At 55.3% G+C, this 26,739-nt stretch overlaps 3 protein-coding genes across 4 annotated transcripts in view; all 3 read right to left on the bottom strand.

The window, feature by feature from the left end:
- Positions 1 to 2,924: 2,924 nt before the first annotated feature.
- PLIN5 (perilipin 5) lies at positions 2,925 to 15,761 on the bottom strand. The gene is made up of 8 exons (XM_003914699.4): positions 15,344 to 15,761; positions 13,924 to 14,007; positions 11,521 to 11,716; positions 9,632 to 9,714; positions 8,950 to 9,130; positions 6,413 to 6,612; positions 5,711 to 5,824; positions 2,925 to 4,502 (listed from the first exon to the last, which is right to left on the bottom strand). The coding sequence occupies exons 2-8, from the start codon at positions 13,984 to 13,986 to the stop codon at positions 3,951 to 3,953; spliced, it is 1,389 nt and encodes a 462-aa protein (XP_003914748.1). The 5' UTR covers positions 13,987 to 14,007; positions 15,344 to 15,761; the 3' UTR covers positions 2,925 to 3,950.
- Positions 15,762 to 17,200: 1,439 nt separating this feature from the next.
- Positions 17,201 to 20,289, bottom strand: LRG1 (leucine rich alpha-2-glycoprotein 1). 2 transcript variants are annotated; one of them, XM_009193211.4, is made up of 2 exons: positions 20,151 to 20,289; positions 17,201 to 19,120 (listed from the first exon to the last, which is right to left on the bottom strand). In XM_009193211.4, the coding sequence occupies exons 1-2, from the start codon at positions 20,180 to 20,182 to the stop codon at positions 18,139 to 18,141; spliced, it is 1,014 nt and encodes a 337-aa protein (XP_009191475.3). In that variant the 5' UTR covers positions 20,183 to 20,289; the 3' UTR covers positions 17,201 to 18,138. The 2 variants fall into 2 exon arrangements, with proteins under 2 accessions (XP_009191475.3, XP_003914749.2); XM_003914700.4 differs by having other exon boundaries at positions 17,201 to 19,150; positions 20,151 to 20,287.
- A 1,989-nt stretch (positions 20,290 to 22,278) lies between these two features.
- SEMA6B (semaphorin 6B) overlaps positions 22,279 to 26,739 on the bottom strand; it is an 18,506-nt gene continuing 14,045 nt past the window's right edge. The window contains exons 16-18 of the mRNA XM_031660101.1: positions 26,416 to 26,495; positions 26,240 to 26,298; positions 22,279 to 24,211 (exon numbers count right to left, since the gene is read on the bottom strand). Of these exons, the coding sequence (XP_031515961.1) occupies positions 23,283 to 24,211; positions 26,240 to 26,298; positions 26,416 to 26,495 (1,068 nt within the window). The 3' untranslated portion in view covers positions 22,279 to 23,282. The remainder of the gene's footprint in view (positions 24,212 to 26,239; positions 26,299 to 26,415; positions 26,496 to 26,739) is intronic.

Raw genomic sequence — 26,739 nt, 5'->3', positions numbered from 1 at the left:
GGGTCAAAGCCCAAGTCCCCCCTCCCTACAGCCCACTAGACCCTGCATAACCTGCCTCGTCCTGTCCCCACCTTCCCCTCCTCCTCCTCCTCACTCTGCTCCAGTAACACGGGCCTTTTCACTGTACCCATAACACACCAGGACAGTGGAGTCCCTCAGAGACACACGTGACTGTGCCTGCTTAGCCCCCGACACCCTGCCTCAGGGCCTTCATGCAGGTTGTTGCTTTTGCCTCCAGCACCCTTTCTCACATCCCTCACCTCCTTCCAGATCTTTCCTCAAATATCACTTCCTCAAAGAGGCCTTCCTGGATCCCCTCTCCCTTTAAAAAATATATACCTCAGGCCAGGTGCCATGGCTCAGTCTGTAATCCTAGCATTTAGGGAGACCCAGGCAGGAGGATTGGCTTGAGACCAGGAGTTTGAGACCAGCCTGGGTGACAGAGCGAGATCCACGTCTCAAACGAAAAATAAATAAAATAAATTTACATATATTTATGTATATTTAAATATATATATTTTTTCTTTTGAGACAGAGTCCCGCTCTGTCGCCCAGGCTGGAGTGCAATGGTGCCATCTCGGCTCACTGCAAGCTCCACCTCCTGGATTCATGCCGTTCTCCTGCCTCAGCCTCCCGAGTAGCTGGGACTACAGGCTCCCGCCACCACACCTGGCTAATTTTTTGTATTTTTAGTAGAGACGGGGTTTCACTGTGCTAGGCAGGATGGTCTCGATCTCCTGACCTCGTGGATCCACCCACCTTGGCCTCCCAAAGTGCTGGAATTATAGGTGTGAGCCACCATACCCGGCCACCCAAAAAATATTTTTAAATAAAAATTAAACAAATTAATGGGCCAGGCACGGTGGTTCATGCCTGTAATCCCAGCACTTTGGGAGGCCAAGGCCGGTGGATCACCTGAAGTCAGGAGTTTGAGACCAGCCTGACCAACATGGCGAAACCCTATCTCCACTAAAAATACAAAAGTCAGCTGTGTGTGGTGGCACACGCCTGTAGTCCCAGCTACTCAGGAGGCTGAGGCAGGAGAATCACTTGAACCCGGGAGGTGGAGGTTGCAGTGAGCTGAGATCGCGCCACTGCACTCCAGCCTGGGTGACAGAGACAGACTCTGTCTCAATAAATAAATAAATAAATAAATAAATAAATAAATAAATCCCAGCGCTTAGCTCAACCCATTCTCTTTTCCTCACCTCTGCTCCAGTGAAACTGATTTCCCTACTGCTGTGCCTTTCCCTAAGCTGTTCCCTCTGCCAAAATGCTTATCCCTGTGTGTTGTTCTGATCATCCTCAACAGGCCTGGCCCTGCCAGGAGCCCCCAGCCTCATGTGGGAAAAGACGACAAGGCTGCCTGTCGTTATAAGTCAAGGTGGAAAGGGCAAGAAACCTTGAGAAGGTGACCTGTGGAGGACCGGAGGAGGGAGGTATCCAGCTGGGATAGAGCCCAGGAAGCCTTCCTGGAGGAGGCGGCATTGAGGCTGGGCCTTCAGGATGTATGAGATGTGTCCGAGGGACGGATAGGGGGTGGGAAGGGCATTCCAGGTGGCCACACAGCCTCAGCAAAGGCCCGGAGGTGGGAATGTGCCCACTTCCATGGGAGTAGAGCGAAGTATCCAGGTCAGGCTGGAGGAGGAAGCTGGAAGGTGAAGAGTTTGGTCTGTGGGCAGCGGGGACTTGTGGGAAGTTCCAGAACAGGAGCAGGGAGGTGGATTTGGCTGGTGGAAGTGGTCGGAGATCCCAGAGCTGCCCTCTGGACCACGTCCCAGGGAAGTCAGGGGCCACTCTGACCTCACCATACCACGCTATGGTTTCCTAACACCCCGCCCAGTCCCAGGGGAGTTGACAGAGCAGCCAGAAATGCGGTCAGAGGACAGGAGGGAACCCCCGAGACCAGCCCATGGCCCTTGCCCTGCCTCTGTCTTCCCATCCTGACCAGCGCAGCTGGAGAGACCACAGCAAGACCAGCTCCTGCAGGACCAGGAGGTGGGAAGACAGCTGCCCCATCTGACTCCTTCCCCTTCTGTTCTGCTCCCTGCAATTTCCACGAAATTCACCTGGACCAAGATGCGAACAGCTTCCATGCGACCGAAGGGGCGATGCTCTTGTTTATTTTTAGAGACAGGGTCTCGCTCTGTTGCCCAGACTGGAGCGGAGTGGTTACCGATCAAAGCTCACTGCAGCTTCATCATCCTGAGTTCGAGGGATCCTGCTGCCTCAGCCTCCTGAGTAGCTGGGGCACAGGCTCGCACCATGCCTATTTTTAAAATTTTTTGTAGAGACAAGGTCTCGCTATGTTGCCCAGGTTGGTGTCAAAACTCCTGGGCTCATACAATCCTCCCACCTCAGCCTCCCAAAGTGCTGGGATTACAGGTGTGAGCCATATGCCCGACTAATTTTTTTTTTTTTTTTGAGACGGAGTCTCGCTCTGTCACCCAGGCTGGAGTGCAGTGGCTGGATCTCAGCTCACTGCAAGCTCCGCCTCCCGGGTTTACGCCATTCTCTTGCCTCAGCCTCCCGAGTAGCTGGGACTACAGGCGCTCGCCACCTTGCCCGGCTAGTTTTTTGTATTTTTTAGTAGAGACGGGGTTTCACCGTGTTAGCCAGGATGGTCTCGATCTCCTGACCTCGTGATCCGCCCGTCTCGGCCTCCCAAAGTGCTGGGATTACAGGCTTGAGCCACTGCGCCCGGCTGCCCGACTAGTTTTAAGTTGCAATGCTTACCCCACGTGGGCTGGGCAGTAATGATGGATCCCAGACAGGATGACAGGCAGGTCAGAGAAGCACCATTCTTCCAGATCTTGAACCCTGGCTCTACACAGCCCCTCCCTCTCCATCTCTGCGGTGACACACCTCCGTGGCTCCCAGCCCCCTGGGACTGAGACCCACCCTGGCTGGAACACACATGGGCCTTTCAACAACAAAAACGACCTTTATTCTGGGGGCAAATCTCAAACAGCAAAGCAAGCGGGTGTGGCAGGCTGAGCAGCACAGCCCACGGGCATCTTCGGGGAACCCACCAGTCCAGGATGTAAAAACTGAGGGAGGAGGAGGACTCCCTTTTCCAAGTTCCTAATAGGGCAAAAGGTGTGTTTCCCTGAAAAGTATTTTTTAAAAAAATGTTTGAGATAAGGTCTTGCTCTGTCACCCAGGCAAGAGTACAGGGGCCAGATCACGGCTGACTGCAGCCTCCAACTCCTGGGCTGAAGCAGTCCTCCCACCTTGGCCTCCCAAAGTGCTGTGATTACAGGCGTCAGCCACCACACCCAGTCAGGGCTCACTTTTCAAAGCCCCAAACAGCAGGCATTGGGCAAAATGTGTGTTTGTTTCTTGGGGAGGCTGTTACTATTATTTTTTAGTCTTGCTCTGTCACCCAGGCTGGTGTACAGTGGCGCAATCTCTGCTCACTGCAACCTCCCGCCTCTCGGGTTCAAGCAATTCTCCTGCCTCAGCCTCACAAGTAGCTGGGACTACAGGTGCACACCACCACGCCTGGTTTTTTTTTTTTTTTTTAATAGAGATGGGGTTTCATCATGTTGGCCAGGATGGTCTCGAACTCCTGACCTCAGATGATCTACCCGCCTCGGCCTCCCAAAGTGCTGAGATTAGAGGCATCAGCCACTGTGCCCAGCCTCTTGGAGAGGTTTGGATTAGCTTCATGGAGCCAGGGAGCAGGACATAGGTGAAGAACCCAGCTCGTGGCTCAAGCTGGCCTGAATTGGGTTCGAGGTCCTGCTCCCCCTGGGCCTCCTTGTCCATGTGTGCAAGGAAAAAATGGGAGAGTCTAATACCAAAAAGGTGGTCAGGGATCCTGAGTTGGGTCTGATTCTACAGAAGGGTCAAGGCCAAGACCTCATGCTTACGTGTGGCCACCAGGGGGCAGCAGGGATCTGGGCATGCAGGTGGCCTTTCCTCCCAGCCTCCACTGGCCCATGTGGTCAGAAGTCCAGCTCGGGCATCAGGGTGTGCTTGACCGAGCAGCTGGGGGTTTCGGGTTCCTGCTCGCAGATGTCCCTGGCGACACCCATCCCGTCCCCATCACCATTCCCATCCCTGTGCTGGGCCTCCCAGGCTCTCTGCTGGGCCGGCCAGTCCAGGTGCGCCCAGCGGGGGTCAGGGCCCCCGATGACCTCATCCACCTGGTCCGCCAGGTCAGGCAGGGGCTCGGGTCGCTCCACAAGGATGGGTGCAAAGGGTCCCACCAGCCAGGGCAGCGGCACGGCCTGCACCACCAGCTCCAGCAGCTCATCCACGCAGGCGTGTGCACGGGCCACGCTACCCCGGCCCTCGGCCAGCACGGCTGCTGGCACATCCCCGAAGCAGCGGGCATCAGCGAAGGCAGTCTGCAGGGCGTCCACGCTGCGCCGCACCTCAGCCACCTTCTCCTGGGCGCTGGGGGGCAGGCCCCGCACACTGGACTCCAGTGCCTCTACCGTGCCCTGCAGCTCCTGCGTCAGGCTGCGGGACAGCACCAGCGTCTCCAGCTCTGCCTGCAGGGGGCAGGGACCTCAGTTCCCCCTATGGACGCCCAGGAGGACTGCTGTCCTGCCTCAGTTTCTCTGATGGACCTACAGTGGGGCTGTCAATCTGTCTCATAGACCTCATAGTCCTGTCCCCCATAGACACAGAATGTGACCCAGCCCTGCCTTGGTCTCCTTTAAACACACAATGGGGCTGGGCGCGGTGGCTCACACCTGTAATCCCAGCACTTTGGGTGGCCGAGTCGGGCAGATCACCTGAGGTCAGGAGTTCAAGACTAGCCTGGTCAACATGGCAAAATCCCGTGTCTACCAAAAATACAAAAATTAGCCAAGTGTGGTGATGGGCGCCTGTAGTCCCAGCTACTCAGGAGGCTAAGATAGGAGAATCGCTTGAACCCGGGAGGCGGAGGTTGCAGTGAGCTGAGATCGCGCCACTGCACTCCAGCCTGGGCGACAGAGTGAGACTCCATCTCAAATAAATAATAAATAAAAATAAAGTGGGCTGGGCACAGTGGCTCAAGCCTGTAATCCCAGCACTTCGGGAGGCTGAGACAGGCGGATCACGAGGTCAGGAGATCTAGACCATCCTGGCTAACCCAGTGAAACTCCGTCTCTACTAAAAAATACAAAAAACTAGCTGGGCGAGGTGGCGGGCGCCTGTAGTCCCAGCTACTCGGGAGGCTGAGGCAGGAGAATGGCGTGAACCCGGGAGGCGGAGCTTGCAGTGAGCTGAGATCCGGCCACTGCACTCCAGCCCGGGCGACAGAGCCAGACTCCGTCTCAAAAAATAAATAAATAAATAAAGTGGAAGGTGGAGACATGGTTTCTAGGCTATAGGATCAGGGAGAGAATGTGGAGGGTGGGAAAGAGAGAAGGAGCGGGAAGCCAGGGACAACTGCCTGCCTGGGCCAGCACCCCTTCTTCCCTCACCTCCCTGCATCTCAAAAATAAATAAATAATAAAACAATAAAACTCCATCTCAAAATACATACATAAGTAAAATAAACACACAGTGGGACTTAAAGCTGCCTCAGTTTCCCCCCATGGACACCTCGACTAGCTGACTCAGCACTTGGTTTGAGATAGCTTGAGCTGGGTCCCCGACAGCACTGGGCTGATCCGCAATCCGTCACTCCCCGTCTTCCTCCGCGGCCTGGCGGCAGACACCACCTCACCTGGCACTCCTGCGGTCTCACCTGGCGCCCTGAAAGTCTCACCTGGCTCCGGCGACGGGTCTTCGGATTGCACTGACCCCATTCCCCCCATAGTTCGTGCACTTTCCCGGGGCGGGCCGGGGTGGTGGGGGTCACCCCACACTGCATGTGGTCTATCTGCAAGGACAGAGATGGTGGTCTTCAGAGCTGAAGGATCTGGGGGTGGAGGTGAGGGTGGGGGTGGGGGTGGGGTCCAGGACCACTGATTTGGCCTCAGTAAGCATTTAGGAGACAGAGGCAGGTTGTGCAGGGCCGTGGGGAAGACTTGGACTTGGACCCCAAGGCAGGTGGGAGCCATAGAGGGCTGTGGGTAGAGAAGAGACCTGTGGGTAGAGAAGAGACCTGACTCAGGGGCTCACAGGTGCCCTCTGGTGGCTGCTGTGGGGAGGGACGCGCTGAGGATGGGAGGATTCTGATGAGGAGGGCACAAGAGGAAGGTTCTCTTCTGACCTACCCTAACTCGCTCTAAATTCCAGCTCCTCCTTCCCGTCTTCCACAAAACCCCTCCCCGACTCCCCAGGCAGTCATGACACCCCTGGGCTCCTCCAGGCCCGGGTCCCCCAGCGCTGAACACATGCAGCTGGAGACAGCTGCACCCAGCTCCGCCTCCCGCTTCAGGCTAGCCCGGGATCCGGTATTCAGCTGGCGCTCAATCCATACTGATTGGCCTGCATCCCGGAGCAGGGGTGGGCCGCGGGCTCTCACCAGTTCCAGCGTCTCCTGCAGCTGGGCCAGGGTGTCCTGGGCACGGTGTTTGCTCTGCCTCAGTTTCCCCAGAGAGTGCTCGTAGGCCAGGTGGCGAATCCGCGCCGACAGGGAGCCGAGGCGCACAAAGTAGCCCTGCTGTCTCCTCTGATCCTCCACCGAACCCACTTCCGGGCCCTCGGCCTCAGCCGCCAGTGCCTCTGGAGGACAGGATTCGGGGACAGCGCGGGGTCAGCACGGCCACCCCCCCCTCCACCTCTGCTCTCCCACCTCTGGGTACAGAAGCCACAGGTTCCCACATTCACAGTTCTCTCCGACTGACATCAACCCATTTGGTCCTCCCCAAGCTGTAAGATGTAGGCACTATGGTGGGTCCTGTTTTACACAGGAGGAAAAATGAGGCAAGGGAGAGGTGAGATCCTGCAAGATGCAAGAAGCAGACCAGGATTGGAACCCAGGCACGTTGACCCCAAACTGCTTAACCATTTTTTTTTTTTTTTTTTTTTTGAGATGGAATCTTGCTCTGTCCCCCACACTGGAGTGCAGTGGTGCTATCCCAACTCACTGCAACCTCCCCCTCCCAGGATCAAGCGATTCTCCTGCCTCAGCCTCCTAAGGAGCTGGGACCACAGGCGTGCACCTCCACACTTAAGTTTTATATTTTTGTATTTTTGTATCTACTAAAAATAGAGGTGAAACCTCTACTAAAGTTTTGTTTTTTTAGTAGGGTTTCACCATGTTGGCCAGGCTGGTCTAGAACTCCTGAGCTCAACTGATCCGCCTGCCTCGGACTCCCAAAGTGCTGGGTTAAGCAGCCTTTAAAACATATAGCTTGGGTGCAGCGGCATGCACCTGTAATCCCAGCACTTTGGGAGGCCGAGATAGGAGGACTGCTTGAGCCTAGGGAGGATTACTTTGAGATCAGCTCAGGCAATATAGCAAGACCCCATCTCTAGAAAAGAAATACAGAAATTAGCCAGGGCCGGGCACAGTGTGGCGTGTGCCTGTTGTCCCAGCTGCTTGAGAAGCTGAGGCAGGAGGATCACATGAGCCCAGGAATTCAAGGCTGCAGTGAGCTATGATCACGCCACTGCCCTGTAGCCTAGGTAACAGAGCAAGACCCCATCTCAAAAAAGATTAAAATTTAAAAAAGAATGAAAAAATAAAAAAAGAAAATCCACACAAGACATGATGAAAATAAAAAAGAATATATCGTAGTCCAGGCACAGTGGCTCACACCTGTAATCTCAGCACTTTGGGAGGCCAAAGCAGGGGGATCACTTGAGCCCAGGAGTTGGAGACCAGCCTGGCCAACATAGCAAGACCCCATCTCTACAAAAAAATTTTTTTTAATCAGCCAGATGTGGTGGTATGCACCTCTATTCCCAGCTGTCCAGGAAGATGAGGCAGGAGAATCACTTGAACCCCAGAGGCAGAAGCTGCAGTGAGCCGAGATCACACCACTGCACTTCAGCCTGGGCGACAGAGCGAGACTCCATTTCAAAAAAAAAAAAAAAGGTGGTTGGGTGTGGTGGACTCACGCCTGTAATCCCAGCACTTTGGGAGGTCAAGGCAAGCAGAACACCTGAGGTCAGGAGTTTGGTCAACATGCGAAACTGCATCTCTACTAAATACACAAAAATAGCCGGGTGTAGTGGTGGACGCCTGTTATCCCAGTTAATCAGGAGGCTGAGGCCGGAGAATCGCTTGAACCCAGGAGGCAGAGGTTGTAGTGAGCTGAGATCGCAATACTGCACTCCAGCCTGGGTGACAGAGTGAAATTTTGTCTCAAAAAAAAAAAAAAATAAGAAAAGTCACGGGAGCCCGGGCAAAAAAAAAGACCCAAAAAAAGCCCCCCATGGGTTTTTTTTTTTTTTTTTTTTTTTTTGGGAGATGGAGTCTTGGTCTGTCACCCAGGCTGGAGTACAATGGTGCCATCTCGACTCACTGCAAGCTCCGCTTCCCAGGTTCAAGTGATTCTCCTGCCTCAGCCTCCCAAGTAACTGGGATTACAGGCACCCATCAACTACCCAGCTAATTTTTTGTATTTTTAGTAGAGATGTGGTTTCACTATGTTGGCCAGGCTGGTCTCGATCTCCTGACCTCGTGATTCGCCCGCCTTGGCCTCACAAAGTGCTGGGATTACAGGCGTGAGTCACCGTGCCTGGCAGTGTGTCTAGTTTTTCAAAACAAGCCAAGAATTGGGACATGTAATGCAAAATCTGGTTGTTAAATGCATGCAAAGAATGAAAATATTTAAAACATACTGCATGGGCATTTGGGGGTCCACCAGTTTGGGACCTCAAGTCTAAAAGCCCTATACGCCCTTAGGGTCTGGGTATTCTGACTCCTGGCAGGATGCAGGTTGGGAGACCATGGAAGTGACTGGAAGGGAGGACGGGCCTGGTTTCAAGTACTGTGTTTCCTGATCTGCTGTGTGACCTTGGGTGAGTCTCAGACCTCTCTGATCTGTACCACAGAGGGATGGGGACTAGGCAGGAGGACTCAGCGGTTAGGGATGAGGGTGTCGTCCTCACCGAGCTCTTCCTCCGTCATGGGCAGGAAGTGATCCACCAGCTCCTCTGATTTTTCCAGCACAACGTCCATGGCATGGCTCACGGAGCGCTTCAGCTCCACGCTCCAGCGCCGGCCACGCCGGGCCAGGTCCACCACACCCGTGACACTGCTGGCCACCGCGTCCTTGGCCGAGGTCACCACCTGGAAGGAAGGGCCCCCCCTACTCCAGGCACCGCGGGACTCCAGCTCCATTTCTGCCACCCTAGTTCCCTGGGGCTGGGACTCAAAGATCGCTGGACTTCCTCCTGGCTCCGTGCCTCAGTTTCCCCTATAAAAGGGGTGATAAAACCCTTCCCTCAGAGGGTGTTGAGGCAGTTACCCGCCCTTACTAGCAATACATATATACACACACATATACACATATATACACACATATACATATATACACACGTATACCTATATATGCACATATACACATACATATATACATGTATAAATATATGTACATGTATACTATATATACATATACACACACGTGTGTGTATATATGTGTGTGTGGGTGTATATATATTGCAGTTATCTTAACCTGGCTGTTTTTTCTCGAGTTAACTAAAAGCCTGGCTGGCACCATCCCTTCCTCCCTCCCACCTCTACTCTGGCCTGCCCCCACTGGAGGTCCCCATGTCTAGTTATCTGGGGTACCGTCTCCGAAGGTTGCTGCAGAAAGGGAAGCTTCTCCTCCAGCTTGTCCAGGCCCCTGCAGGCGAGACTGTTCACGGAGGCCACTGAAGGGAGGGAGAGAGGCAAGGAGACTCGGGGAGATGCAGAGGGAGATAGGGACACAGTGAGAGTTGTAGAGGGAGGGAATGCTAGAGAGAGAAGCAGAGACAGAGAAGGAAGGAGACCAGGAGAGACAGGGAGAGACCACACAGAATGATGGAGACGAGACCCACACCAGTAGAGGCACAGGCTTCCTGAGACCTTACAGCAAGAAGCCACAAAGACGCTGGGGCAAATACCTGAGGCTCCTGGAGACAGATGCCAGCAGAGGGAGATGCGGAGAAGGCTTAGACCACAGGGGGACCTGGCTGCCTCCCTAGGTGAGACTGGGGGCCCTGAGGGTGTGGGTATGCCACTGGGTTGGGCACTGCCTCCTCTGTTCTCCTGCCTGGGCTCTGCCACCCACCCTATTCTCCCAGCACCAAGGTGACTTTGCAGCTGTGCCCAGCTCAGATGGCCCAGCGGACAGACTCAAGGTCACAGAAGCTGGCTGAGAGGCAGGTGAGGAGTGCTAGGCTGGGACCCTCAGGTGACCCTCTTCATGGGTCAGACTATAGGCCAAGGGTCCTACAGTCCCCCCCACCCCCTCACCCCGTCATCGGCTCAGGGGTCCACAGAGATGTGAGAACTGCAGAGCGGAGGCTGCAGGGCTCAGGACAGGCAGAGGCAGGCACAGAGGGGAGGAGGCCTGGAGAGACAAATGGACCCAAGGCACGTCAGGCCAACAAACGAGGGGGAACAGGGAGACAGATGGAATACGGACAGAGAGGAGGGGCCCCAGCAGTAAACAGGTAAGGGGAGAGGGTCGGAGATCAGATTTATTTATTTTTGAGACAGAGTCTAGCTATGTCACCCAGGCTGGAGTGCAGTGGCACAATTTCGGCTTGCCACTGGACCCTGGGACCCGTCTCCCAGGTTCAAGCGATTCTCCTGCCTCAGCCTCCGTTGGAGCTGGGATTACAGGCGCCCACCACCATGCCTGGCTAATTTTTGTATTTTTAGTAGAGATGGGGTTTCACCATGTTGGCCAGCCTGGTCTCGAACTCCTGACCTCAAGTGATCCGCCTGCCTCAGACTCCTAAAGTACTGGGATTACAGGCATGAGCCACCATGCCTGGCAGGGGATCAGATTTTATATATATACACACACATACATACATACACACACACACACACATATATATATATATATTTTTTTTTTTTTTTTTTTTGAGATGGAGTCTCACTCTGTTGCCCAGGCTGGAGTGCAATGGTGCAGTCTTGGCTCACTGCAACCTCTGCCTCCCAGGTTCAAACAATTCTTCTGCCTCAGCCTCCCGAGGACCTGGGATTACAGGTGCCTGCCACCACACCTGGCTAAGTTTTGTATTTTTAGTAGAGATGGGGTTTCACTATGTTGGCCAGGCTGGTCTTGAACTCCTGACCTCGTGATCCGCCTACCTCAGCCTCACAAAGTGCTGGGATTGCAGGCATGAGCCACCACACCCAGCCAGATTTAAAAAACAAAAAAAAAATTTTTGTTTGAGATACGGGATCTCACTATGTTGCCTCAGCTGGTCTTGAATTCCTGGCCTCAAGTGAGGCCTCCTGCCTCGGCCTCCCAAAGCACTGGGATCATAGGCATGAGCCGCCATGCTCAGCTGGTGATCAGGTTAAAGAGGGACTTAAGTGCAGAGATTGAGGAGAGGCGGCATGGCAGTGGGACAGGTGGCTAGGCTGAAGATGACTCCCAGGAATGTCATGCAGATAGACCAAGGAGGATGGGACAGGGGGCAAGCCACAGTTCTGGGAAAATGAGCTGGGGCACTCACACTGGGGCTGCAGGTGCTCCAGCAGCGGCTGGGCGTGGTCCAGGGCACGGGTGGTCAGGCCGCACACGCAGTTCTCAGCCAGGCGGCAGGCAGAGCCCAGCAGCGGGTGCCTGTCCTTGGCCGCGCTGTAAGCATCGCAGACTGCGGTGCACGTGGTCCTGACCAGGGGCAGAGCCACCACACGCTGCACCACATTCTGTGGGAAAGGCTGGCATCAGGGGGGCCCTGGGGGAAGTGGGGCCCCAGCCATACCTCAACCTACTTCCCCTCTCTAGGCCAGGACGAGGGATGGGAGAGTGGAAGGATAGAGTACTGAACACCCCGCCATGTAGAGGCAGTGAAGATGCATGTGGATGTGAGAATGTCATGGTTCCTTAACTCACAATCTCCTCTTCCCATGGTGTACACAGAACATTACAATTTTGTTTTCTTTTGTTGAGATGGGGTTTCACTCTTGTCACCCAGGCTGGAGCACAGTGGCACCATCTCAGCTCACTGCAACCTCCTCCTCCTGGATTCAAATGATTCTCCTGCCTCAGCCTCCCAAGTAGCTGGGATTACAGGCACCCGCCACCACACCTGGCAATTGTTATTGTTATTATTGTTATTTAAGACAGAGTTTTGCTCTTATTGCCCAGGCTGGAATGCAATGGTGCGATCTCAGATCAGTGCAACCTTCGCCTCCTGGGTTCAAGTGATTCTCCTGCCTCAGCCTCCCGAAACGCTGGGATTACAGGGATGCACCACCATATCTGGCGGGTTTTTTTTTGTTTTGTTTTGTTTTGTTTTTTGTATTTTTAGTAGAGATGGGGTTTCTCCACGTTGGTCAGGCTGGTCTCAAACTCCCAACCTCAGGTGATCCACCCACCTCGGCCTCCCAAAGTGCTGGGATTACAGGTGTGAGCCACCGTGCCCAGCCATTTATTTATTTATTTATTTATTTTTTAAGTAGAAACAGGGTTTCACTATGTTGGCCAGGCTGGTCTCAAACTCCTGACCTCAGGTGATCCACCCAACTCAGCCTCCCAAAGTGCTGGGATTACAGGCTTGAGCCACGGCGCCTGGTCACAATTTTTTTGTTTTCAATAGAGACAAGGTCCTGCTCTGTTGCCCAGGCTGGAGGGCAATGATTCAAGCATGGCTCCCAGGAGCCTCAGCCTCCCAGGCTCAAGCAATCCTCCCACCTCAGTCTCCAAGTACCTGTGATTACAGGTGCACACCACTGTGCCCAGCTAATTTTATTTTATTTTATAGAGATGGGGTCTTGCTGTGTTGCCCATGCTGGTCTCGAACTCCTGGCTCAAGTGATCCTCCCGCTTCAGTCTCCTAATATGGGATTATAGGCATGAACCACTGCACCTGGCCAAATACTATATTTGGGTGGAAAAGGTCTGCATACTTCTGTCTCCTGGGTTCAAGAGATTCTCCTGCCTCAGCCTCTCAAATAGCTAGGATTACAGGCAGCCACCACCCCACCTGGCTTTTTTTTTTTTTTTTTTTTTTTTTTTGAGATGGAGTCTTGCTCTTGTTACCCAGGCTGGAGTGCAGTGGCGTGATCTCGGCTCACTGCAACCCCCGTCTCCAGGGTTCAAGCGATTCTCCTGCCTCAGGCTCCTGAGTAGCTGGGATTACAGGCACCCGCCACCACGCCCGGCTAATTCTCGTACTTTTAGTGCAGACAGGGTTTCACCATGTTGGCCAGGCTGGTCTCAAACTCCTGACCTCAGGTGATCTGCCCGTTTGGCCTATCGAAGTGCTGGGATTACAGGCGTGAGCCACCGTGCCCAGCCTGACCTGTGCAGTTCAAACCCGTGTTGTTAAAGGGTCGACTGTGATCTGTCTGCTCGAGGGAGGAGATGTTAGAGTTTGGGGGTTCAGAGCACTGCCCCTGGAGCACAATGGCCTCTGTTCACTTCTGGTTCAACTGCCTCCAAGCTGTGTGAACTTGGGCAAGGAACTGAACCATTCGGTGCCTTGGTTTCCCCATCTATGAAATGCATTACTAGGGTTGTGATGGGGTATTCAAGGAGCCAATATACATGGAACTCTTGCAACCGATACAGTGATTGCTGCTCTTACTATTGTTGTTATTGAGGGCGCCATGATGGTGGACGTGGAGACAAAAGGATACAGGTGGGGAGACCCAGGGATCAGAGGAGAGGGAAAGGGTTGGGTAGGGGCCACAAAAGCCAGCTGGGTGTCTTTGAGACACTCCCCTCCCAGGGCCTCATTAAGCCCCCACTAGGAAATAGACCGTCTCCTCCATGGACCAAAATATTTTATGAGTCAGGTTTTCCCAGCAAGGAGAGGAGTGGGGCGGGATACCTGGCCTGAAACGCTCCTAGAAGGGACTGTCCCACACAATTCCTTGTGTCCCCGCTCCATGGGAGGCACAGCCCTCACCTGCTGGGTCTGGGAATCTGAGCCACTGGGTCTGGGGATGTGAGCCGCCTCCTCTTCGGACATCGTGCTGCAAACAGGGTCACCCTGCAGGGCAGGATTGAGTAAGGGGGGCACCTGCCCAGGCGTCAGATCCTGTCAAATAAACCTCTTGGGGCCTCAGTTTCATCTGAATAATGGGGCATTCTGCGGGGTTCAGACAATGCATGTCCAGAGCTCTGTACACAGAAGGTGTCTAATAATGAGCCTCTGGCAAGGTGGGGTTGCTGAAGTGACTTGAAGCATGGTCTCTGAGGTGAGAGAGACCTGAGTTCAAATGCTACCATTAATTGTCGTGTTATTTTTATTTATTATTATTATTATTATTTTGAGGCGGAGTCTCGCTCTGTCGCCCAGGCTGGAGTGCAGTGGCCGGATCTCAGCTCACTGCAAGCTCCGCCTCCCAGGTTTACGCCATTCTCCTGCCTCAGCCTCCCGAGTAGCTGGGACTACAGGCGCCCGCCACCTCGCCCGGCTAGATTTTTGTATTTTTTAGTAGAGACGGGGTTTCACCGTGTTAGCCAGGATGGTCTTGATCTCCTGACCTCGTGATCCGCCCGTCTCGGCCTCCCAAAGTGCTGGGATTACAGGCTTGAGCCACCGCGCCCGGCCTATTTATTATTTTTAAAAGACAGAATCTCTCTCTTGCCCAGGCTGGAGAGCAGTGGCGCCATCTCAGCTCACTGCAATCTCCGCCTCCCAGGTTCAAGTGATTCTCCTGCCTCAGCCTCCCAGTTAGCTGGGATTACCCACGTGCCACCATGCTCGGTTAATTTTTTTATTTTTAGTAGAAACGGGGTTTCGCCGTGTTGCCCAGGCACGTCTCAAACTCCTGGGCTCAAGTGATCCGTCTGCCTCAGCCTCCCAAAGTGCTGGGATTACAGGCATGAGACACTGCACCTGGCCTGCTGTGTGATTTTTGGCAAGCGCCTTCACCTCTCTGGGCTGTTTCCTGTTTTGTTAGATGGGGGAGGTCCCCGCTACCCCTGCAGCCCCTGCCTGGGCCCAGAACTGCCCAAGCACCCCGGACGGTTGGAGGTGATAGCTGCTGAGTCCTAGTCCACTCACAGCTCATTTGACAGGCAGGGCAACTGAGGCACGCAACAGGTCCATACTGGTCCCAAGGTCACGCAGCCAGCTAGAGTTAGAGGGGGGAGCTCGACTTGTCGCCTGCGATCCCTCCGGTTGCCACCCCGCGTCCTCTGAGGCCTGGTCCTCGCCCAACTGGGTCCTGAGCTGGGGCCAACTGGGCCAAGGGTCCCAGCCACCTGCTCTGGCCCGTCGTACCCGTCCCACGCCGCCGGACCTTCGCCCAACCACCCTATCTGGAGCTCCTCTCCTGAGCCCGGGGGACGCTCCTGGACGCCGCCCTCAGGGCACTCACCTGTGCGCGAGCGGCTTCAGACCCCAGGTGTCTCCGCTGACCCCCACGCTGAAGTCTCCACCCCCTGCTCACCGGCCCCGCCCATCTTATATCTGCTTGCGGAGTGGGGGCCTCCGGAACTGACCAATGGGGAGAGGCCGTGCGGGGGCGTGCCCAGGGGGTGTGGCTCCAGGCTTCCCTCGCCCTCTCCTTGGGCTAGTCCCACGCTTTGCGGTTGCCATAGCAATCTGGGAGCGCTGGATGCAAAAGATTGATCTATTATACTTTATTATACCAAGTTTGTCCACCTGTCACCCTCACTGCTGTTGCCATGGAGATGGTCCATGCGATCACAGCCCCCATGGCCCTGCTGAGTGACCTTGGCCAAGTCGCTGATGACTTTTCTTATCATTAATTATTATTATTTATCGATTTTTGAGACTGGGTCTTGCTCCGTTGCCCAGGGCTAGAGTGCAGTGGTGTGATCATAGCTCACTGCAGCCTTGCCTTCCCAGGCTCAGGTCATCCTCCTGCCGCAGCCTCCTGAGTAGCTGGGACCACAGGCACACACCACCACGCCCAGCTAACTTTTTTTTTTACTTTTTGTAGAGACGAGATCTCCCTGTGTTGACCAGTTTGGTCTTGAACCCCTAAGGCCCAAGTGATCCTTCCACCTCAGCCTCCCGAATTGCTGGGATTACAGGTGTGAGCCATTGCACCCAGCTTCTTTTTATTTCTTAATCTGCCCCTTAACTAACCAGAAGCCAGGCCTGCCCTTTCCCTAGGATCCCCATTTTACAGCTGAGCAAGCTGAGGCTCAGATATGGTAAATCTCTTGCCTTGTATACCATAGCAGGTGAATATCCTATTCCTTTTTTCTTTTTTTTTTTTTGAGACAGCATCTGACTCTGTCACCCAGGCTGGAGTGCAGTGGTGCAATCTCGGCTCACTGCAACCTCCGCCCCCTGGGTTCAAGTGATTCTCCTGCCTCAGCCTCCCGAGTAGCTGTGATTACAGGCGCCTGCCATCATACCTAGCTAATTTTTGTATTTTTAGTAGACACGGGGTTTCACCATATCGGTCAGGCTGGTCTTGAACTCCTGACTTCATGATTCACCCGTCTTGGCCTCCCAAAGTGCTAGGATTACAGGCATGAGTCACCACGCCCGGCCAGGGATCCTATTCAAACCTAGCCCTGCTGGACCCCAGAACCCTGCCTGTTCATTGCCGAGCCTGGAATGACCACAGATGTAGGCATGGTCTATTTATTTATGTACTTATTTAGAGACACAGTTTCACTCTGTCGCCCAGACTGGAGTGCAGTGGCACGATCTTGGCTCACTGCAACCTCCACCTCCCAGGTTCGAGCGATTCTCGTGCCTGACCCTCCCGAGTAGCTGGTATGATAGGCACATGCCATTATGCCTGGCTAATTTTTGTATTTTGTATTTTAGTAGAGACGGGGTTTTGCCATGTTGGCCAGGCTGGTCTCGAACTCCTGACCTCGGGTGATCTGCCTGCCTCAGCCTCTCAAAGTGCTGTAATCCCAAAGGGATTACATGTGTGAGTCACGGCACCAGGGTGTACGTCCATTTTTTAGGGAGCTGCGAAAACTGGACATACCCCCAATCCCCAGGGTCTCCCAAATCCGACTATAGCCCCCACACGGTCAGTGCCATATAAGCAGGTGGGCCTGGGACCCCGCCCATCCCTTCGGCCCCATCCCACCCCTGCAACCTTGCACGGGGTAGGTGCCCCCTTAGATGATCTCAGGCCGGCACGACAAATTGTTTGGAGACCTGGGCAATCTGGTTTAACTTAAACCTTCTCCTAGGACACAAGCCCTGGCAGAAATCCACTGGTAAAATGACACCCGGGCAACGGTCAAGGTTTTATTTCCAGTTAGGTCCCAGGATGGGGGAAGGGAGAGGAAAAGTCACAGGCCTTTGATCCCAACTGTCACCCCCTAGGGAGACCACCTCCCACACCCCAGGGCCTGGGCCATGCCTCTTTTCCTCCTTCACCCTGGAGTCCTAGGAAGTTGATTTGAGAAGATGCTAGGAACACAACAAAAGCCAATTCATCCTATCCAGTTTTCAAGAGTTATTTATTAAACCCCTTGGGTCTGACCCCAAGCTAAGTGGGACTCAGCACCAGACCCTGCACTCAGAGAGCCCCCTGACTTGGGGAAGACAGAGTCAGAGAAAGGCAGGCCCAGTGTGGCCAGGGCTCAGCCGGAGGGAAGGACAAGGGGGCTGGGAGAACCCAGAGATCAAGAGATCTGGGAAACGGGGAACGGCATTCCAGAGAGAGGGCACATCTTGGGCACGGGTAAGGAAAGTCCATCGTGTGTTTTAGAAGCATGCGTGGGTGAAATGGGGTCCCAGCCATAATGGACAGCCCTGAGTCTCACCTGTAAAAGGCAGGATTATTTGTTTTTTATTTTTATTTTTTATTTTTGAGATGGAATCTCGCTCCGTTGCCCAGGCTAGAGTGCAGTGGCGCAATCTCTGCTCGCTGCAAGCTCCGCCTCCCCGGTTCACGCCATTCTCCTGCCTCAGCCTCCCGAGTAGCTGAGACTACAGGCGCCCGCCACCACCTCTGGCTAATTTTTAAAATATTTTTAGTAGAGACGGGGTTTCACCGTGTTAGCCAGGATGGTCTCGATCTCCTGACCTCGTGATCCGCCCGCCTTGGCCTCCCGAAGTGCTGGGATTACAGGCGTGAGCCACCGCGCCTGGCCAAAGGCAGGATTATTTGCTAAGTGGGTTGCAGTGTTCTACCAGACCCCCCACCCTCAACCCCAGCCCCAGGTCTCACTGGGACTCGGCCACTGCCAGGAGCGTCTGGCCCTTCACGGCTTCAGGCCCAGCACAGCGCGTGTCATTCTGGGAAAACATCTTGTCTTTTTGGGCCTGAAGCCAACGATAGAGGTCGCTCAGGTTCTGGTCACAGATCCAGGGGTTGCTGGAGATGTCAAAGCCATCCCGCATGTCCCGGTTTGGCTGCCCTAGGGATGTCCAGAGCCCCTCGGGCACACTGGCCAGCGAGTTATTGGAGAGGTCCAGCATGTCCAGCTGCCGCAGGCCCTGGAAGGCACCGGCTGCCACCCTGACCAGCTTGTTGCCGTTCAGGAAAAGGTAGCGCAGGTCTGGCTGCGGCACGAGGAGATCCTTTCCCAGTTCTTGCAATTTGTTGCCTTCTAGATGTAGCCGTTCTAATTGCAGCGGACCCTGCAGAAGGTCAGGGGGCAAGGTCTCCAACTGGTTCTCCGCAAGGTCAAGGGTGCGCAGGAGGGTGAAGTTGGCCAGCAGCCCAGGGGGCAGTTTCCGGAGGCAGTTCCCAGACAGGTCCAGATGCCTCAGGGCTTTCAGGCCGTGCAGCCACGAGGCCTCCAGGACCTCCAGCTGGTTTTCTTTCAACACCAGGGTGTCCAGGGTGGCTGAGGCCTGGAAGAGGCCTGGGGGCAGCCCGGTCAGGGAGTTTCGGGTTAGATCCAGCACCCTCAGCTGCGGCACTGGCCGCAGGAACTCGGGTGAGAGGCTTTCCAGCCTGTTGCTGGAGAGGTGCAATTCTTGGAGCTTAGAGGCGCCCTGGAGGAGGGTGGCTGGCAGGAGGGTCAGGTTGAAGAACTCCACGGCCAGGTGCACAGTGTCGGCTGGCAGGTAGCTGGGGATTTTGGCAGGTGGTTGGCAGGAGATGGAGCTGCCATGGTCTGAGCGGAACACCTGGCAGTCTTTGGGGCTCAGGGTGACCCCGCAGGCTGAGGCCGCCAATAGCAGCAGCAGGAACAGGGTTCTAGAAAGATGGGGTTGAAAGCCCCCGGGGCTGCAGGCAGTAACAGAAGATGCTTACTAACCCACAGTGAAAATACACTCAGCTAGGTGAAAATACACCCCCAAATTTGCCCACTTCTTCCCATCTCTGCGGCTACGAGCCTGGACTATGCCGCCTCATCTCTTACCTGGACTAGGGCAGTTGCTTCCTTCTCCTCTCCCAGCTTCTACCCTCACCCCCCACAGCTGCCAGAAGTGGCGCCTGTTGCAGGGAGAATTACAATTCTAGGAAAGTTGAGTTTCTGAGTGTAACTCCCGCATAATATGAATACACTTCCCCATCACCAGCCTAGCCCCCATGAGCTGCTAATTATTCACAGTCCAACTTGCTAGTTTCTTCTGATCTTGCTTGTTTTCTGGGTCAGTCCTTGTCTCCCTGGTTCTGTGTTTTGATGTGAACTCCTATTCATCCTGCAAAGCCCCAGCTCCAATGCCCTCTTTTCCATGAAGACTTCTCTGCTCTGGGATCCTGGTCTTTCTGTCCAGCCTTGACCAGTTGGGTGCTTGGAGGAAGACAGATGTTCAGGTTCACGTTTTTGAGATAGGGTCTTGCTCGGTTGCCCAGGCTGGAGGGCATTGGTATGATCATAGCTCACTGCAGCCTCTGAACATGAAAAGTGTATCCTGCTTTGGCCCAGTCTGAGGGTGGGCATTTGGCCTTGGGAAGGGGTGGTTTACACCTAGCACCCTTGGAAGCCTGGAGCTTCCCCTCCTTCTCCAGGGCTTCCCTGGCCCAGCAGCCATCAGACATGATCTGGACAGCCTTGGTCACTGTGGCCCCAGACCTCTAATAAGAAGCCTCCCCCGGCTCCATCCTGCCCATGCCCACCTGGGCTTCCGCAGGGGTGTGTGTGTGTGTGTGTGTGAGTCTTTCTGTCATAGTTAAGGTTGATCTGTCCCAGGCTCCAGGTCTGTATCTGCTCCCTGTGACTTCAGTGGGTCAGCTGGAATGTGGGTCAGACCTGCCTAGGACAGGTAGTGTGGGGACCTACCTTTCGGGTCGCCGTCTGCTCCAAGAGGCCATGGTAGCTCTTCTCTTTTGCTTCTGGGTTGTCCTGGCCTGGGGAGGTGGCCTTATACCTGCCTGGACTGGGGGCCGGGGAACCAACCCCAGGAAAGTCCCCACCCCCATCAGTTCCTGACAGGGGCTGAGGCTAAGCCAGGCGGGGAAAGGGGAGGGGTCAGGATTACAAAATTGCTTCCTGGAAATTGTTTCCTGTTCAACCTCTTTTTGACCCTGCTTCTAAAATCCAGGTTTTTCTTTCCTTGTTTCCTGATTTTTGGGGGACATCCAAGAGTCTCTCTAGTTGCATCCTCACTTCCCCCAACCCAGAGTTCAAGGATCAAGCTTTGCAAGGCACCATTCCTGGAGATAGCGACAGCTCTTAGCAAGAGGAGTTATTTACCATAAACTTGAGCAACCAGAAAGCTCACTGAAAAGAACAAAAAAACTCTTGTCTTGACTTCGTGGTATGTTGATATTGCTTTTTAAAAATGAAGTCATTTAAAAAATACAATTCAATAGTGAGTAAAGCCAAAAGTCTCTATGGTCCTTGGACAGTGGCTTGGGAGGAACCAAACCTGGTTCTGAATTCCAGCTCTGTCATAAACAGCTTTGCTCTGTAACCTTTGGCAAGTGACTTAACTGTTCTTGGCCTCAGTTTCCCCATCTATGAAGCTGAACTCAGATCTCTGAGGGCTCTTTCTGCCCCTTTTTCTCTTCATCTGAATCTGACATCCATGTTATTGTTTCCATTCCTCCTCATTTCCTATTAAATGCATTTGGAGGCTACAAATTTCCCTTTGAGAACAGCTTTGGCTGCATCTCATGGACTTGGCTACAGAGTGCTTGCATTCTTGTTGAGTTCTAAATATTTAGATATGATGTGTCAGCTTTATCTGCACCTATGACTTTTTTTTCCTTTTTTTTGAGACCGAGTCTTGCACTGTCGCCCAGGCTGGAGTGCAGTGGCACGATCTCGGCTCACTGCAACCTCCACCTCCTGGGTTCAAGCAATTCTCCTGCCTCAGCCTCCCGAGTAGCTGGGAATATAGGCACATGCTACCATGCCCAGCTAATTTTTAAATTTTCTTTTTGTAGGAGGAGGCTGGTCTTGAACTGCTGGGCTCAAGGAATCCTCTCAGTCTCTCTGAGCCGTGAGCCACTGCACTCAATCTGTCTTGTACCCTGCCCTGTCCCCAGAGCCCAGCCGTTCGTAGGTCTTAATCAACATGGGCTGAGAGAAAGGAAGGCTTGTGAAATGTGGTGACACAGTAACAAAATGATCCCTTAAAATGAAATCAGATCACATCCCTGCTTAAAACTCTCTGGTGACTTCTTGTCCCACTTAAAACAAAATTCATAAGGCTGGCCGGGCGTGGTGGCTCACGCCTGTAATCCCAGCACTTTGGGAGGCTGAGGCGGGCAGATCACCTGAGGTCAGGAGTTCAAGACCAGCCTGACCAATATGATGAAACCCCGTCTCTACTAAAATTACAAAAATTAGCTAGGCATGGTGGTGGGTGCCTGTAGTCCCAGCTACTTGAGAGGCTGAGAAAGGAGAATCACATGAACCTGGGATGTGGGGGCTGCAGTGAGCCGAGATCGCGCCACTGCACTCCAGCCTGGGCGACAGAGCAAGACTCCGTCTCAAAAAAAAAAAAGAAAGAAACTGGCTGCTATGCAGATGAAGACGTTCCCACACTCAGCTCCCCAGATTTGTTTTGACCCAGCCTTTTCTTTCTTTCTTTCTTTCTTTTTTTGAGATAGTCTTGCTCTGTCACCCCAGGCTGGAGTGCAGTGGTGTGACCTCAGCTCACTGAAACCTCTGACTCCCAGATTCAAGCGATTCTCCTGCCTCAGTCGGCCGGGTAGCTGGGATTACAGGCACCCACCACCACACCTGGCTAATTTTTTCGTATTTTTAGTAGAGACAGGGTTTTGCCATGTTGGCCAGGCTGGTCTTGAACTCTTGACCTCAAGTGATCCGCCCACCTCGGCCTCCCAAAGTGCCAGGATTACAGGCCATGAGCCACCACACCTGGCCTGGTCTTGACTTTTGAGGGTGCCCTCCCACCCATGCCACCCCTAGGAGGCAGAGCAGAGCCAGAGTCATGGGGGCCGGTGGTTGTAAACAGAGTTTTATTGATGGGGAGGGGGCTGGGGGAGGCAAACTCCAGAGAGGGTGGAGGACCCAGCCGGCCACGTGGCATGCATGGTCAGCTGGAGGTCAGAGGGGGGAGGTCACAAGGGGACGGGTGGCATGGGAGTCTCTCACCACCCTGGGGCCGTATTTACAGAGGGGCCCCGCCCACCTTCACCGTCCCCCAGGCCCCAAGCCCTTTAGACAGCTGCTGCCGATGTGACTTCTGGACAGGCCCTCCCCGTGTCCCCTGCCTGAAACCCCGGCATTGTCCCTGCTTCCCTCTGCAGAGCGGGGTTCAAACTCCTAACCGGCACCTCGGAGGCCGCCTTCTGGAAGCCCCAGCGTCGGCTCAGCCAACGCCCAGGCCGCTGGAGGCACCACGATCGTCACTTGTGGACACACACCCTGCACGCGTGGCCCACCTGACACACACGCCCACAGCAGCCCTCGCTGGCACGCACACGCACGCCCACCTCCCCGGCCCCTTGCACACGAACACGGCACACACACGCACGCACACCCACACACGCCAGGGGCCTGGGTCGGGGAGGGACCTTTCCAGGGGTGGGGGAGGGCTTGAGTCTGCAGCTGTAGCCCCCCATTCCTCACCGGCGTCCAAGCCTCCCCTGCCTGCCGCCACCCCGAGAACGGAGTTGTGCAATTGGTTAGAAAACCGCAAAAGAAACCAAAACTGCAAAAGAAACCAAAACCTACGCGCATAAGGTCAACCTCAAATCCATAGCAAAGTCCTCCCGCCCACCCACCCCCAAACCGTCTCAGCGTCCTGCGGCCCCGGGTGGGGGGAGGGCGAGCTGGTTGTGCTTCCTTGTGGCGGAGGGGGCCCCCTACTCCGCGGGTGGGTCGCGGGGGGGGGCTTGAGCACCCACTCGGAGTTGCCCCGGGCCCCGGCGTTCTGGCACCGTCTCTCGCTCCTGGTTCCCGTGGCTGGCACTGCCAAGGCATCGGGGGGCCCCTGGCCTAGGGCACGGGGGGCGCAGTCCTGTCCGCCCCCCCATAGGGGAGGAGGTGGGCCAAGTCTGTGCCGGGCCGGGCGTGGCAGCCGCGGTGGCGGTCCCCAGGCCGGGCCTCGCCGCTGTTGAACGTGTGGGTGCGGCGCAGGGTGGCGGCCGGAGGGGCGTGGGGGCCCGGCGGCCTCCGCAGGCTGCCCGTCGGGGGCGGGCTCCAGGGCCGCGGGAGGCCATCGGCGGCTGAGGCTGGGTCCAAGGGGCCCGTGGGCGCCGACACCACCCGCCGGCGGTCCGGGCTGGCGTGGGGGGTGAGCGGGAAGTCGCCGTGGGAGGCGCGGCCAGGCCGGGCAGCATAGAGGCGGGCGTCGGGGGTCGGCTCCCCAGGCGCGGAGGGCTGCTCGGGGGCCCGGGCGGGCGCCAGCAGTAGGAGGGAGGACGAAGCGGAGGCGGGTAGCAGGGGGTGGCCGTGGTCCCAGGCGCGGGGGCCCAGGGCGTGGGGGTGCGGGTGCGGGGTGGGCAGGCGCTTCTGCGGCAGCGGCGTCTGCTCGGGCGTGGGCAGCAGCCCCGAGTCCAGGTCGTGGGGCCCGCCCTGCAGCAGCGTGGCCTTGGCCCAGCCGTTCTGCATCAGGGGCGCTAGCAGGGCCTCGGGGGGAACCCCGGCGCCGCCGCCAGCGCCTCCGCCCCGGCCCCCGGGACCCTGCGCCCTGCGCTCGCCCAGGCGGCTGACGCTCAGCACCGCCTCGCCCGCCCCGTGCGCCAGGATGGCCTCCTTGTCCTTGCGCCGGGCCAGCTCCCGCCGCTCACGGAGGCCCACGAACCAGCCCACGCTGAAGCCGGACACCACGGCTCCCACCACGAAGGCTGCCACCGACGATGTCACCAGCAGGTTCACCGACACCAGCCCCGCGCGGTCCTCTGAGAGGCTGGCCCGCAGGAGTCCTGGCGGGGGAGCACAGGGGGGTTAGCGGGGCCGAGGGGGGGCCCGGGCACCTCTCCTACCTCCTCAGGCCCTCTGTCCTCTTTTTCATTATTTTTATTTGTTGTTGTTATTATTTTATTTTTATTTTTATTTTTATTTATTATTATTTTTTTTTTTTGAGAGGGAGTCTCGCTCTGTCGCCCAGGCTAGAGTGCAGTGACGCGATCTCTGCTCACTGCAAGCTCCGCCTCCCGGGTTCACGCCATTCTCTTGCCTCAGGCTCCCGAGTAGCTGGGACCACAGGCGCCACCGCACCAGGCTAATTTTTTGTATTTTTAGTAGAGATGGGGTTTCATCGTGTTAGCCAAGATGGTCTCGATCTCCTGACCCCATGATCCGCCCACCTCGGCCTCCCAAAGTGCTGGGATTACAGGCGTGAGCCACTGTGCCCGGCCTTTTTATTATTTTTTTAGATGGAGTCTTACTTTGTGTGCCAGGCTGGAGTGCAGTGGGGTGATCTCGACTCACTGCAACCTCCACCTCCCAGGTTCAAGTGATTCTCCTGCCTTAGCCTCTAGAGTAGCTGGGACTACAGGTGTGCGCCACCACGTGGACCCAGCTAATTTTTGTATTTTTAGTAGAGACAGGGTTTCACCATGTTGGCCAGGCTGGTCTCAAACTCCTGACCTGATGAACCGCCCGCCTCTGCCTCCCAAAGTGCTGGGATTACAGGCATGAGCCACCCCACCTGGCCTAATTGTTTTATTTTTAAAATTTTTTTGTTTTTGTTTTGAGACAGAGTCCCCCAGGCTACAGTGCAGTGGTGCAGTTCACTGCAACCTTGCCTCCAGATACCTCTGTTTTATTAAAGACAGGATCTCGGCCGGGGGCGGTGGCTCAAGCCTGTAATCCCAGCACTTTGGGAGGCCGAGACGGGCGGATCACGAGGTCAGGAGATCGAGACCATCCTGGCACGAAACCCCCGCCTCTACTAAAAAAAAAGACAAAAAAAACCAGCCATGCAGGTGGCGGCTTCTGTAGTCCTGTGCCACTTCGGGAGGCTGAGGCAGGAGAATGGCGTGAGACCCAGGAGGCGGAGCCGCAGTGAGCTGAGATCCCGGGCCACTGCACCCAGCCTGGCGACAGAGCGACCCGCCTCAAAAAAAAAAAAAAAAAAAAAAAAAAAGACAGGATCTCAGCCAGGCATATAGCGGCCACCTGCAATCCCAGCATTTTGGGAGGCTGAGGCTGGGCAGATCACCTGGACGCCAGGAGCTCTGGGAGACCAGCCTGGCCAACAAGTGAAACCCCGCCTCTACTAAAAGTACAACATTTAGCCGGGACATGGTGGCGTGAAATGATTCAGTTAGCCGGGAGGCTGAGGCAGGAGAATCAACTGAACCCGTGGGAGATGGAGGCTGCAGTGAGCTGAGATCACACCTCACCGCATTCAGTTTCCGGGTGACAGAGTAAAACCTCGCCCTCAAAAAAAAAAAAGATTCTTGCTCTGTTGCCTAAGCTGGAGTGCAGTGGCCTGACCACAGTTCATTGCAGCCTCCACCTCCCTGGCTCAAGCGATCCTCCCGCCTCAGCCTCCCGAGTAGCCGGGACTATAGGCATGCACTGCCACGTCTGGATTATTTTGGGGTTTTTGTTTTAGAGACAGGGTTTCACTATGTTGCCCAGGCTGGTCTCGAACTCCTGACCTCAAGTGACCCTCCTGTCTTGGCCACTCAGAATGCTGGGATTATAGGCAGGAGTTGCCACCGCCTGGCCCCTTCTGTCCTATTGAAGTTCGTCTGTCTGCCTTCTGTTGTCTCTTCGTCCTTGTCAAAGCCTGTTTCTTGGTGTGTCTGTCTTCTGCGGTCTCTGTTTTTCCCCTCTCTCCCTCCCCAATCAATGAGGCCTCTCCATGCCTTTCTAAAGCTCTGATGGAGTCCAGTTTCCCCACCCACCTCCCGGAGGATTCGAAGGTCCTCCAGCCTCCTCCCTCCCCTCCCCCATGGTAGTGGGGGAGGGGGTCTTAGCCTGCCATCCTCCCAACTCACCTGTGCAGTCCCCTAAGCCTGAGGTGCTGGCCCCGGACACGTCCTGCTCAAAGGTGGCTCTAATGGGGAGAGGAGGCACCGTCAGCAGAGGCCCCTCTCACAGTCAGAGATCCAGGGCATCCTGGATCATGGGCGGGTCCGACGCACCCTCCACCCACCTCCCTCTCCCGCAGTACCTGGTGCCTGGGCTGAGGAAGATGCAGGAGCCATCTGGGGCCCACCCGCAGTAGGGGTCCTGACTGCCGATACAGTTCCTAGAGCAGACCAGGGACCGAATGGGACAAGTGTCCAAGTCACTCACACAGCCTCAACGGTGATGGTGACCTGTGGGCCCTGTTCCAAGCACCTGCCTCTTTATTTTTATTTTATTTATTTATTTATTTTTGAGATGGAATTTCGCTCTTGTTGCCCAGGCTGGAGTGTAGTGGCAGCATCTTGGTTCACTGCAACCTCTGCCTCCCAGGTTCAAGCAATTCTGCTGCCTCAGCCTCCCAGGTAGC

Source organism: Papio anubis, chromosome 20 (genome assembly GCF_008728515.1).
Source record: "Papio anubis isolate 15944 chromosome 20, Panubis1.0, whole genome shotgun sequence".
In the NCBI taxonomy this organism is placed as follows: domain Eukaryota; kingdom Metazoa; phylum Chordata; class Mammalia; order Primates; family Cercopithecidae; genus Papio; species Papio anubis.
Note: the sequence above shows the minus strand (reverse complement) of the source record. Positions and strands in the feature narration are given on the sequence as shown.